The sequence below is a fragment of the Orycteropus afer genome, unplaced genomic scaffold (assembly GCF_000298275.1).
Source record: "Orycteropus afer afer isolate SDZICR_OR568_19922 unplaced genomic scaffold, OryAfe1.0 scaffold00495, whole genome shotgun sequence".
Taxonomy (NCBI): Eukaryota; Metazoa; Chordata; class Mammalia; order Tubulidentata; family Orycteropodidae; genus Orycteropus; species Orycteropus afer.
In genome coordinates, this window is record NW_006922082.1 from 1,970,856 (window position 1) to 1,981,895 (window position 11,040).

Consider the following 11,040-nt stretch of genomic DNA (forward strand, 5'->3'; position numbering starts at 1 on the left):
GTGAATTATATCTCAATGAAGTGGGGGAAGGGGGTTTCTGCTAGTCTGTTCGTGGTCCCAGTCCCTTCTTGAGTTATATGACGAGGATGCTATAGCCCAAAGGAGGAATATGCAAAGAGGGACCTAACAAAGCAAGAGTTTAACCCAACATGAGACCCAGACCACAGCTGGGATAAACTCTGGGCTTTGTGTGCTCATATGTGCACAGGCACACAGTTTCCTAGCTCTGCATTTCATGACTGTTTTGCACTCCGTGGTGTAGTGTAACTGTGAACCCCAGAGAGAGAAGTAGTTGGAGGCACCCAAGCCGTACGCAAATTTCTTCTCTCCCTTCACCTTAGCATCAACCCTGACACTATCTTTTTCCCCTTCTTGAGAATGTTGCTAGGAGCTTTGGCAGTGTAATGGTTAAGGCATTTGGCTTCTAACCAAAAGGCAGCTAGTTTGAACCTACCAGCCGCTCCATGGAAGAAACGTGAGGCAGTCTGCTTCTGTGAAGATTTACGGCCTTGGAAACTGAATGGGGGTTGCTATGAATTCAACCGATTTGATGGCAGTTGAGTTTGTTTTTTGGTTGGAGGATTTTATAGTTCCCCCGGTCGTCTTAGGAGCTGCTCTCCCTCAACTCTGCCCTTGTTAGGCAGCTGGGGTTAGAGTTACAGAAGGGGTAGACACCACACATATACTTTTCCAACCAACACTCTTTTTTTTTTTTTTTCCTTTTTATTGGTCTCTTCTGATAACGTGACCAAAGAATGTGAGACGAAGTCTGGTAATTCTTGCTTCTAAGGAGCATTCTGGCTGTACTTCTTCCAAGAAGTTCATTCTTCTGTCAGTCCAGGTATTTTCAATATTCTTCACTAACAACACAATTCAAATGCATCAATTCTTCTTTCATCTTCCTTATTCAACATCCAGCTTTCACATGCATATGAGATGAATGAAAATACTATGGTTTAAGTCAGGTGCACCTCAGTCTTCAAAGTGACATTTTTGCTCCTTAACACTTTAAAGAGGTCACATGCAGATTTTCTCAGTGCAATACCTCTTCTGATTTCTTTTCTTTTTTTTGAATTGTGATTTGGGTGAAAATTTACAGAGCAAATTCAATTCACTTTCCATACAGCAGTTCACATACACTATCTCATGATATTGACTACAATTTACCACAATGCAACATCTCCCCTCTTACTTCCTCCCGAAAGTTACCTCTTCCCTGTGTCCATCCCTCCATGTACTGCTGCCCCCTGAGCTGTCTCCCTGTGCATAAACAGCCCTTCTTTCTCCCATGATTGTTCTCTCCAAGGAGTGTATCTACCTCAGGTAAATGTTCAACTCATATGCCTGTCTTTTGTTTGGCTGGAAGACACAGGTGTGGGTTCAATTCCAGACCTGAGGGGCAGCTAGGGGCCATAGTCTCAGTGGTTCTACCAGGCTCTATCAGACTGGCAAATCTGGTCCCCCTTTTTTTTCCCAAATGATTTTGAGTTTTGTTCCTCATTGTTCTCCCTCTCTATCCAGGATCTCCTACATAGATCCCACTCTGAGTGGTTTACAGTGGTAGTTGGGTACCATCTAGTTCTTCTGGTCTCAGTCATATAGGCTCAGTCACATGGTGTACCAGTCGCTAGGACTAATTGCTTCCATGAATCTTTGTTTTTCGTCATTCTTCTTTGCTCTGGATGAGGAGAGACCCACTGTTGCATCTAGATGGCAGCTTGCTAGCTTTTAAAATCCCAGTCACTACTCACCAAAGTAGGAGGTGGAACAATGTTTTGTGTAGTATGCTATGCCAATTGAGCTTGATGTTACAGCCAACCAACACTCTTAACATAAGCCAATCATTTTTCTGGGAAACTTCAAGGGCTAGAGGAGAACAAATGTAAAATGCAAAAGAGCTTGGATTTGCTGCCCCTGATTGGTTGTGGGCTAAGATGCTCCTGAACAGCACAGGGCTATATCTGGGCTCCCATGGTTCCATCATGAAGATTCCCGCATTGGTTTCTCACTGCCACCTCGAGTTAGCAATGAGCTAGACTGGCTTTTTCTAGAAAAGTACTGTCCAACAGAAGTACAATGTGAGCCATGTATGTGATTTTAAATGTTCTAGCAGCTACATTAAAAATACGAAAACAGGTAAACTGTGGTCAATGACATGAGACAAAGTATATGTGAACTGCTATATGGACAGTGAATTTGCTCTGTAAATCCTCACCCAAATCACAATAAAAAAAATATGAAAACAGGTAAAAATAATTGTATTATATTTCATGTAAAACAGTACATGCAAAATATTTTAAATATATAATTAGAAAAATTATTGAGGTATTTTACATTCTTTTTTTTCCATATTTAGTCTTTATAATCCAGTGTGTATTTCACATAGTACATCTCCATTCAGAATAGCCACATTTTAAGTGTTCAATAGCCAGACCCATGTGGCTAGTGGCTGCTGTATTGGATAGCACAATTGAAAACCTGTTGCAAAGCTTGGCATTCTATAAAAATATTAATAGCACCAAGTACTAAAGAGGAAACTGAGGCTCAGTTAGGTGAAGTGACTTGCCCAAGGTTTTATACAAGTGGTTAGGAACAGAAGCTCTGTAGTCAGATTGGAGATGTGCAGGGGAAGTGCTCCCCACAGGGCCTGGCTGACATCCACTACTCACATACCAAGAAATATTATTCACTGTTATGATGTTGATTAATAAATATGAACCATGCATGGAGAAAGAGTGCAGTGGGAAGGTGGTGGAGATCACCTGGGGTCACGAGTTGGAAAAATCTTGCATCAGCTCCAAATTATGTCACCAAGACCACCCTCTAAACAGTTGTACCACTCACCGGACTGGTAGGCGAGGAAACCACAAGGTTCAGTCCACCTCTGTCACCCTCTAGAGGCTTCTCTGGGCCACTTCCTTGGCGGATTGCCCTGGTCTTCTCTCTCATAGGACCAGAAGGTTTCTGGGCTGAAGTGTCCCCTGGAGGGGCAGTTTGGGCAGTGTCCAGCTGCAGCAAGCCCAGAGTGCCAGACATCTGCTTGTGGTCACCATCTGGAGTCCGAGAGCATGCCTGGGCAGGGAGGGGCTCAGCAGACACACCACAATTCAGGCGTGCACTGGTGTCAAGGCCCCAGAGTGAGAGTGAGGCCTGGAGAGCAGAAGTCTCGGCTTCTCGGCTCAGTCCGCTGGTTGGCACAGAGTTTACCTGGGCTTTGCTGAATTCTGACAACACCCTAGAAGTTTGTAAACAAAGAAACCTGTGTGACTGGTTGTTGGCTAGGATGCTCAGGGCTACTGGGGCAGTGGTAAGAATGGAAGACTGCTGTTTGTTGATTTTTTTAAAAAGCCCTTAGCTACTCACTCCTCCACTGCGCATAAGCAGCCTCCCTTCCCTGACACTCCAACCGACGGACTCTTCCAGCCAGGACTCAGGCGGGGGTGGGGGGCAGCTTAGTTGTGAAAAAGCCCACAAAGCAGAAAAAGAGGACTTGATACAAGCAGGAACTGATATTCTACCCCCCAAATTCCAGGGCTCAAGCATTTTCCATGGTTATAGCGGGCATTATTTTCACTTTCTGAACAGCCTAACTGTGGGTAGCAGAGTTTGCTCAGCCAAATAGGTTGCTGTGTGAGCAATGTTTCCCCAAACGCCTGTCTGCCACATAGAAAACTTGTTTGACTCTCCCTTCATCTAGGACCATGTCAGGTTTGGTGTGGCAGAGCAGAACAAGCAGAGATTCCACAAGCAGAAGTGTGTGTCTTGGACAGAGGCATAGCTAAAGTATGCCAGGTATGGTACATGCCCTGGGCACTACCTGAAGGGGGGCGCACTGAGCAGTTTCTATTAACCATCGCTGTTTCCATCGCCCGCTGTGACAGATTAATCAGCAAGTTAAAAGTAACAAATACTTCAGTCTCTGAGAGCCTCCATAGGTCAACACAGTGTGTGATCTTGCGCAGCTGAGTATAGAAAGAAACTGAACAAAATGACTAAGTACCTTATAGACCCATTTTCATCAGTGAAAGCAAGGAAGGTGTAATTGTAACTTCCATGGAGTGCCATAATGCGTTACGTAAAAGGTTAATGAACTTCGCTTGTATTTCTGAGGTGCTTTATGGTAAAGTAATCTAAAAGAAAGATTTCAGGTATCTGAACAGGGACACATTTCAGTGCTTGCCATAGTCACTATTTTCCATAGTTTCAGAGCTGGTCTTCCAGACCACATAGCAGCTGAGGCACCAAACCTGACATGGTCCTAGATGAAGGGACAGTCAAACAGATTTTCAATGTGGCAGACCCGTTTTGTTCCTGGACTAGTCACTGTGGCAGCAGGGTGGGATGAGGGTACATGGGTTGGTCTACCTCAGAGCTGGACTAGGTGTAGAGTCAGGAAAGCCTCAGCATTCTCAGAAAAAACTGCTGAGGTCAATGTATACAAGGTATGCAAGGCTGTATACAATTACATATGGGGTGTGTACCTAGTCACTCCTCCTCTCAGGTCTAGCCCTTCCTGCCCCTCAGTGATACCTCCGAGGTCACAGGGAGCCACTCCTCCTGCTCTGCGTGCACACACACTCCTGGGCATCTGGAATGTGCACTGGTTAGTGACTTCTCTTCTCCCTCCTGAGGCTTCTGAGGAGTCAGTCAAGTTCCTTTTGCTGTCTCCTCCTTAAAACCAGTATAGTACATCATTAACAAACGTAGGTTCAGATGGCAACAAAACCGTCTGGAGCCCAAAAGACTACACATCTGCCCTAATGGCTTAGTGGGTCCAGAAGACACATCAAACTCCCCTTAAATTGGGCTTATAGAAAAGAGGATTTTTAAACTCAAGTCGCCTGTCTTCCCATTGAACTCTGATCTCACCTTGCTTGCCTATACCATCATACCACCAAAAAGCCTTACAAAGTATTATTTTTGAGATTAGGTGAACGGCCTATACACTTACGGGCAACAAATTTTCAGCATGGGTGCTATTATGGATTGAACTGTGATGTGTCCTCAAAATATGTGTCAACTCGTCTGGGTCATGATTCTCAGCAGTTTGGTAATTATGTAACGATGTAATCTGGCAGTTATATAATGATGCAACCATACCGCATGACGTGATTAGCCAATCAGTTGTAAGGTGATTAGGGTGGGATGTAACACCCTTACTCAGGTCGCAGCCCTGATCAGATGTAAGGGGAGTTTCCCTGGAGTATAGCCTGCATCACCTTATCTTACTAGAGATGAAAAAGAGAGAGAAGTGAACAGAAAAGGAGGGACTTGGCTACCACCACCACCAAAAAAGTATGGCTGGGAGTGGAGGTTCCCCATGCTAAGAATCTCCCAGAAATAGAGGAAGACTAAGGCAAGATACAGGCAGATCTCCAAGGAATGCAGGGCCCACAGATATGAAAGGAGATAAGCACCTTTCTCTAGAACTAACAGAGAGAGGAACCCTTCCCCTAGAACCGATGGTCTGAATTTAGACTTCTTGCCTCCTAAATTGTGAGAAAATAAATTTTTGTTTGTTAAAGCCATCCACTTGTGGTATTTCTGTTACAGCAGCACCAGATAGCTAAGGCAGAAATCAAGACACTTCAACAGGGAAAGAAGAATCTTTTCAACAAATGGTGCTAGGACAATTGGACATCCATATACCAAAGAAAGAACCTGTGTCCTTACTTTACACCATATGAAAAATTAACTGAAAATGGATCATAGATCTAAATGTAAGAGCTAAAACTATACAACTCTTAGAAAAAACACAGGGGTAAATCTTCATGGCCTTTGTGACAGAATGAGCACCTTCTGAAATGAACAAGGAAGTAGATTTTTGACAAATATCTTGTGAGGCCCCAGCTCCTCACAGACTCCTGAGTTGGTGTGGACTTGCTTAACACTGCTGTGTGTCCTATGACAGGTTCTTGTAGTGCATGGACTTCCATTTCCTCAATTATAAACCAAAGTACAACACCCATCTTTCATAACTGTGGTGAACATGAAATAAGACAATAAAAGTAAAATGCTTAGTAGAGTGTCTGGCACAGAGTGAATAATAAATGTTAGCTATAATCTGTTACTATGGTTGTTTTTATTATCACTGATAAGACTGCTTAGCTTCCATGTAACCCGAATGTAAAATATAGGGATATGGACTGAATTATAAAGATACTAACACCGATTATAAATAACTCCTAATCTATAAGAAAGATTTTAATGACAAAGTAAATTGGGTTTTAGAATAAGTAAGTGTACATTAGAGCGTAAGGAAATGCCCTCAACAGTACGAAGCTTATGTGATAAACAATTAGAGCTTCCACCAGCTCAAAACCAAGGTCAAGGAGAAATCAAGTTCACACTGAGGAATTACAGACCTTCATCAGAAACAGTACTAATGTTCAGGATCTAATGAAATGATAAAGAGAGATATGTGCATAATGTGAACAAAAGTGCCAGAGATGAGATTTTGATGAGAAAAAAAAGATTCTGAAGAAAATATAACACAGATATGATTCAGTGAAACAGCTATGATCCTTCCACTCCTGTTTGGCTCGGGGCAGTATTTTTCAAACACTTTCCATAAAAATGTGAAAGCTTTGTACTTTCATTTAGATAACAATCTGGGGGGGAAAAAAAGTATATGTAATTTACATGTATATAAGTATTGTTGTTATTGTTGTTGTTATGTGCCCTCGAGTCGGCCGACTCATAGCGACCCCTCCTTGGGTTTCCGAGGCAGTATCACTACGGAAGTAGGATTGCCCAACCTTCCTTCCGAGGAGTGGCTGGTGGGTATATAAGTATAGGAGTGCATATGTACACATGTGTACACACATACACACACACACACACACAAAGCATAGCCTGGAGAATCTGGATGGCCACTTTATAAAATAATCCTGCCGAGTGACTCAGAGTCTGCAACTTTCCTGAACATCCTGGCTATTGTGTTGTTGTTATATGTACCACTGTGGGACTCAAGGGCAACTAAGGAAAGCATATACTAAGAGGTGGGCAGCATATCCTAACAATCGTTTCCTCCAAGGAAACGCTTCATGACAATGTCATCTGACAAGTATTACTAAAGCAAGTTTTAATAAAAGTTTATAGATAAGTAATGGGAAAACTAATGCTAAAAGGTACCCAGTAATAAAATGACAATAATGCCACCTACTGAACACTCTCTGATAATTGAACACTCACCACGTGTCTGGCATTTTATACATATGAACTCATTTAATCCTCCCAGAAGAAGTGCTGATGGCATAGTGGTGAAAAGTGCTCGACTGCCAAGCTAACGATTGATGGTTCACATTTCCTTAGAGGTAAGAATTCTTATCTCCATTTTATAGATGAGGACATCATGGTAAGAAAGGTCTCAAAGCTGGTAAATGGTAGGCTCAGGCAGTCTGGTTCCTGAGTCCTGCCATTAACCACTACCCTGGACACATGAGATAACAAGGCATACCTGTGGGGTTTACATTAACTTTACCAAAAGAATTTGGTCTTTGTCCTCAGTTCTTAGGGGATAATCTCTAAGATCTTGGAATTTCCCCACTAATCATATGTCTCTGAAGAGGGCTCTGGACCCCACCTAAACTAAAAGATTAAGCTAGTGAGTTGACGAACTCTTGGATAGAAGCTGGCTAGGGCAGAAAGACCACCCTGTGACAGCAACCTTATGATCACTTCCTGATACCAATCAGCTTTTGGGGACAGGGGCTAGAGTTTGAATTACATGAGATACCCAACAAAAGCTCTCAACAAGGAAGTTCCGTGGGCTTCCTGATTGTTGAAAAACACCATACAGGTGAAGGGAAGCATGTTCATTTTTGGGACATGGAACCTTTGGGTTGAGAACTCTCCCAGACCTAAGCCTATGTCTCTTCATTTGTATTGTTTTTCCTAAAATAAATCTGTAATCATAAGTATAGTACTTTGTGTGAGTTCTGTGAATCATCTTAGTAAATTACTGAACCCAGAAGAGTAGTCGGAGCGAGTAGGTCAGAACTGAGAGGGACTGGAAACCCTTAAGCATATGGGTGATATCCTGAGGGGGTAGAAGAAACGCCCAATTTGTAGTCAAGACGTCAGAAGTGAGGGTGTCATGGGGACTCCTAAGCTTGCTGCTGGCATCTGAAGTCTTAGACTGACCTGGCAGTCTGGAGGATTGTGTCTTTAACTTGTGAGATCTGACCTAGCTCTGGGTGTTTAGGGTGAGGAAGAAGTACTGCATGTGCAGCTGATGTCAGACAGAAGTGGCAGAGAAATGAATTGGTTTTGATACATCCTTACAGTTGGCATCAGAGAAGTGGGATTTTGATTTTTTCCTTATAAAATGCAAAGAAGCTTCTAGGGTCAATCAATCTTCTATTCACAAGGCAAGCTACAATTTGATTTCAACACAACATAACTCTTTGTATTAAGTTAGTAAAATTCATTTTTAATGTTACGTGTTTTGCAGTTTATATTTAATTTGTAGATGTTTTGATTCATAGTTGTTTAAGTTGTTTAAGGTACTTTTGCCTAATTTTAAGTTTATAAATATTTAAGTCATGTAATAATGATAAGTCTAAGTGTTATTGAAAATCTTTACCCTTAAAACATACACTAAAAGAAATGCTAGCCTAGGGCTCACCTGTTGTCTCACCTTGTCATCCCTTGTCTCACATCCTGTGAGAATGCTCAAAGACTGACTTCTAGGCTGGCTCTAAGGAGGATGGTGCTGCATGTGTTTGTGAGTCTAGGTGGTTAGTGTTTGCCATTTCCTCTCATCATTGTCCAGTGTTCATCTATATATCCTGACTCTCTTCTCCTGAGTTCCCCCATAATACCCAGGGCAACATTGCCCACACAGGGTGGATGGTCACTGATTCAATTAATTTAACCTGGAATTTTTCAATCACAATTTTCATAAAAGGTAAAGGTGAGGCACACGACCAAGAGTAGGCTGGCCAGTCCATAGGAGGAGACATACAATGTGTTAAGACAGGTAAGAATGCAGTATAGTGAATTACTGAATAAGGTCCTTCTAGCCACAGTCTTTCTAACTCCCACCAAGTGACTAGGTGGGACTATGCAAATGAAGTGCTTGTGGCCCACCAAGGAGATTAGATAGCTTGCTAATAATGTAAATAAGGTTCAAGGCACCCTTGTAGGGGTTGGACCACACAAATAAGGTGTATGGAACCCTAATGAGGGGATTGGTCAGTTTTGCCATCCTGCTGGGCTTAAAGAAAGCCAGTTCCAGAGCAGAGAAAGAAGCTCAAGACCATCAACAAAAAAGAACCAGGAATGGAGAATGTCCTTTGGACCCAAAGTCCCTGTGCTGGGAGCCTCCTAGGCCCAGAAGAGAAAGAGAGAGAACCATAACACCAGAGAGTCAGTGAGAAGCAGTAGCTGAGAAATAGCAACAACAGAGGCAGGAGAACTAGGAGACCAGCAGGATATGGCGGTATGGGCTTCCTGGCTCATGGAGCAAGAAAGCTAAGTTTGGGGTGATGCTTGCTGGCAGAGTAATATGCCTCTAGACATTTATCAGCAGAGCTAAAAGAGCTCTGTAACACTTGCCTGAGCAGTACAGGCCAGGCTGGCACAAAAGGTCTATGTGGTGGGCATATTAGAGAAAGGCCTGCCTGGGGCACAGCTGAGAGGAGGCTGTCCTTTTCGAGGAACTGTATCCTGAACATTCTTGAGCCTGAATTGTAACCTGTTACTTCTCTAATAAACCCTGTAACTGTAAGTATGGTCTAAGAGTTCTGTGTAGCCATTGCAAGGAATTATAGAACCCAGAAAGAAGTAGAGTGTGCTGGTAAAAAAGTTGGAGGGCAGAGGTATATCTGACTTCTGCCTCACAGCAAACAGCCTTGGGCTGTTGAAACTGATAACGATCCTCTTGCCCTCTTGTGAAGTTAGAGGGGGTCAGGCATTTTGACCATGTTTTTTACAGAAAGCCTAGGTCATGACACAGGCCAACCATTTCTGGAGATAGAGACGCATCTCCCTGATATGTTAGATCTAAATTCCTCTTCTTGACATTTGAAAACCCCATTCCAATGTGCCAGTGATCAGAAGTCCTTTGTAGGGTCTATAAGACATTCTTATGCAACTCACCAACAGGCATTTCTGATTTGATGCTCAAACAGCCCTATGAGGGCATCTCCATTGTACAGATGAAAAACAAACCTCAGAAAGAGTTGGCAATTTGCCTGACATTACTGGACTTGTACATGGTGGACAGGGTTTGAAACCAGGTCTAGCTCCAAGGCCCATCCAGTATTATTCTCACAGTAGATGGGAAGCTGGTCAAAACCTTAACCAGGATAGGAGAGCAGCAGGAGTAGAAAAAAAACAAAAGCAAACTGGTTGCTGTCAAATCGATTCTAACTCACAGCGACCCTACAGGACAGGACAGAACTTCTCCATAGGGTTTCCAAGGTGGTAAATTTTTATGGAAGCAGAATGCCACATCCTTCTACAGAGTGGCTGGTGGAGTTCTAACTGCTGACCTTTTGGTTAGCAGTCAAGTGCTCAGCCAGGACTCCTAGGAGCGGGCAAAACCAAAAAACCAAACTCACTGCCACTGAGTTGATTCCGACTCACAGCGACCCTTCCTTAGGTTTCTGAGGTGGTATCTCTATGGAAGTAGATTGCTCAGTCTTCCTTCCAAGGAGTGGCTAGTGGGTTTGAACCGTCAGCCTTCTGGTTAACAGTCCAATGCCTTAGGCACTACATCACCAGAGCTAGAAGGTCCTCAACAGAGGCTGATGGAACATGGATCCAACTGAACGATGTTCTTAATAAAAGGTTACCATTTTTCACCCATTAGATAAGAAAATATCCAAGTTTCATGATCCCTTCTGTTGGCAAAGCTAAAAGAACACAGATATGTTCCTGGTAGAGTATAAATAGCTAATATCTATACGAATTCCAAATTAGTTTATCCTTTACACAGCAATTTCACTTCTGGGAGTTTGCTGAATAGATATACTTGCACATGAACTAGAAGACTACTATAGAAAGTTATTTATGGTGCCACTAACAATAAAA

The 11,040-nt window shown here is 42.9% G+C and overlaps 1 protein-coding gene across 1 annotated transcript in view; it reads right to left on the minus strand.

Annotated features, from left to right (window-relative positions):
* PLEKHM1 (pleckstrin homology and RUN domain containing M1) overlaps nucleotides 1-11,040 on the minus strand; it is a gene marked incomplete at its 5' end in the record, with an annotated part of 53,215 nt that overhangs the window by 35,207 nt on the left and 6,968 nt on the right. Inside the window, one exon of the mRNA XM_007955276.2 lies at nucleotides 2,845-3,235. Coding sequence (XP_007953467.2) covers nucleotides 2,845-3,235 — 391 coding nt within the window. The remainder of the gene's footprint in view (nucleotides 1-2,844; nucleotides 3,236-11,040) is intronic.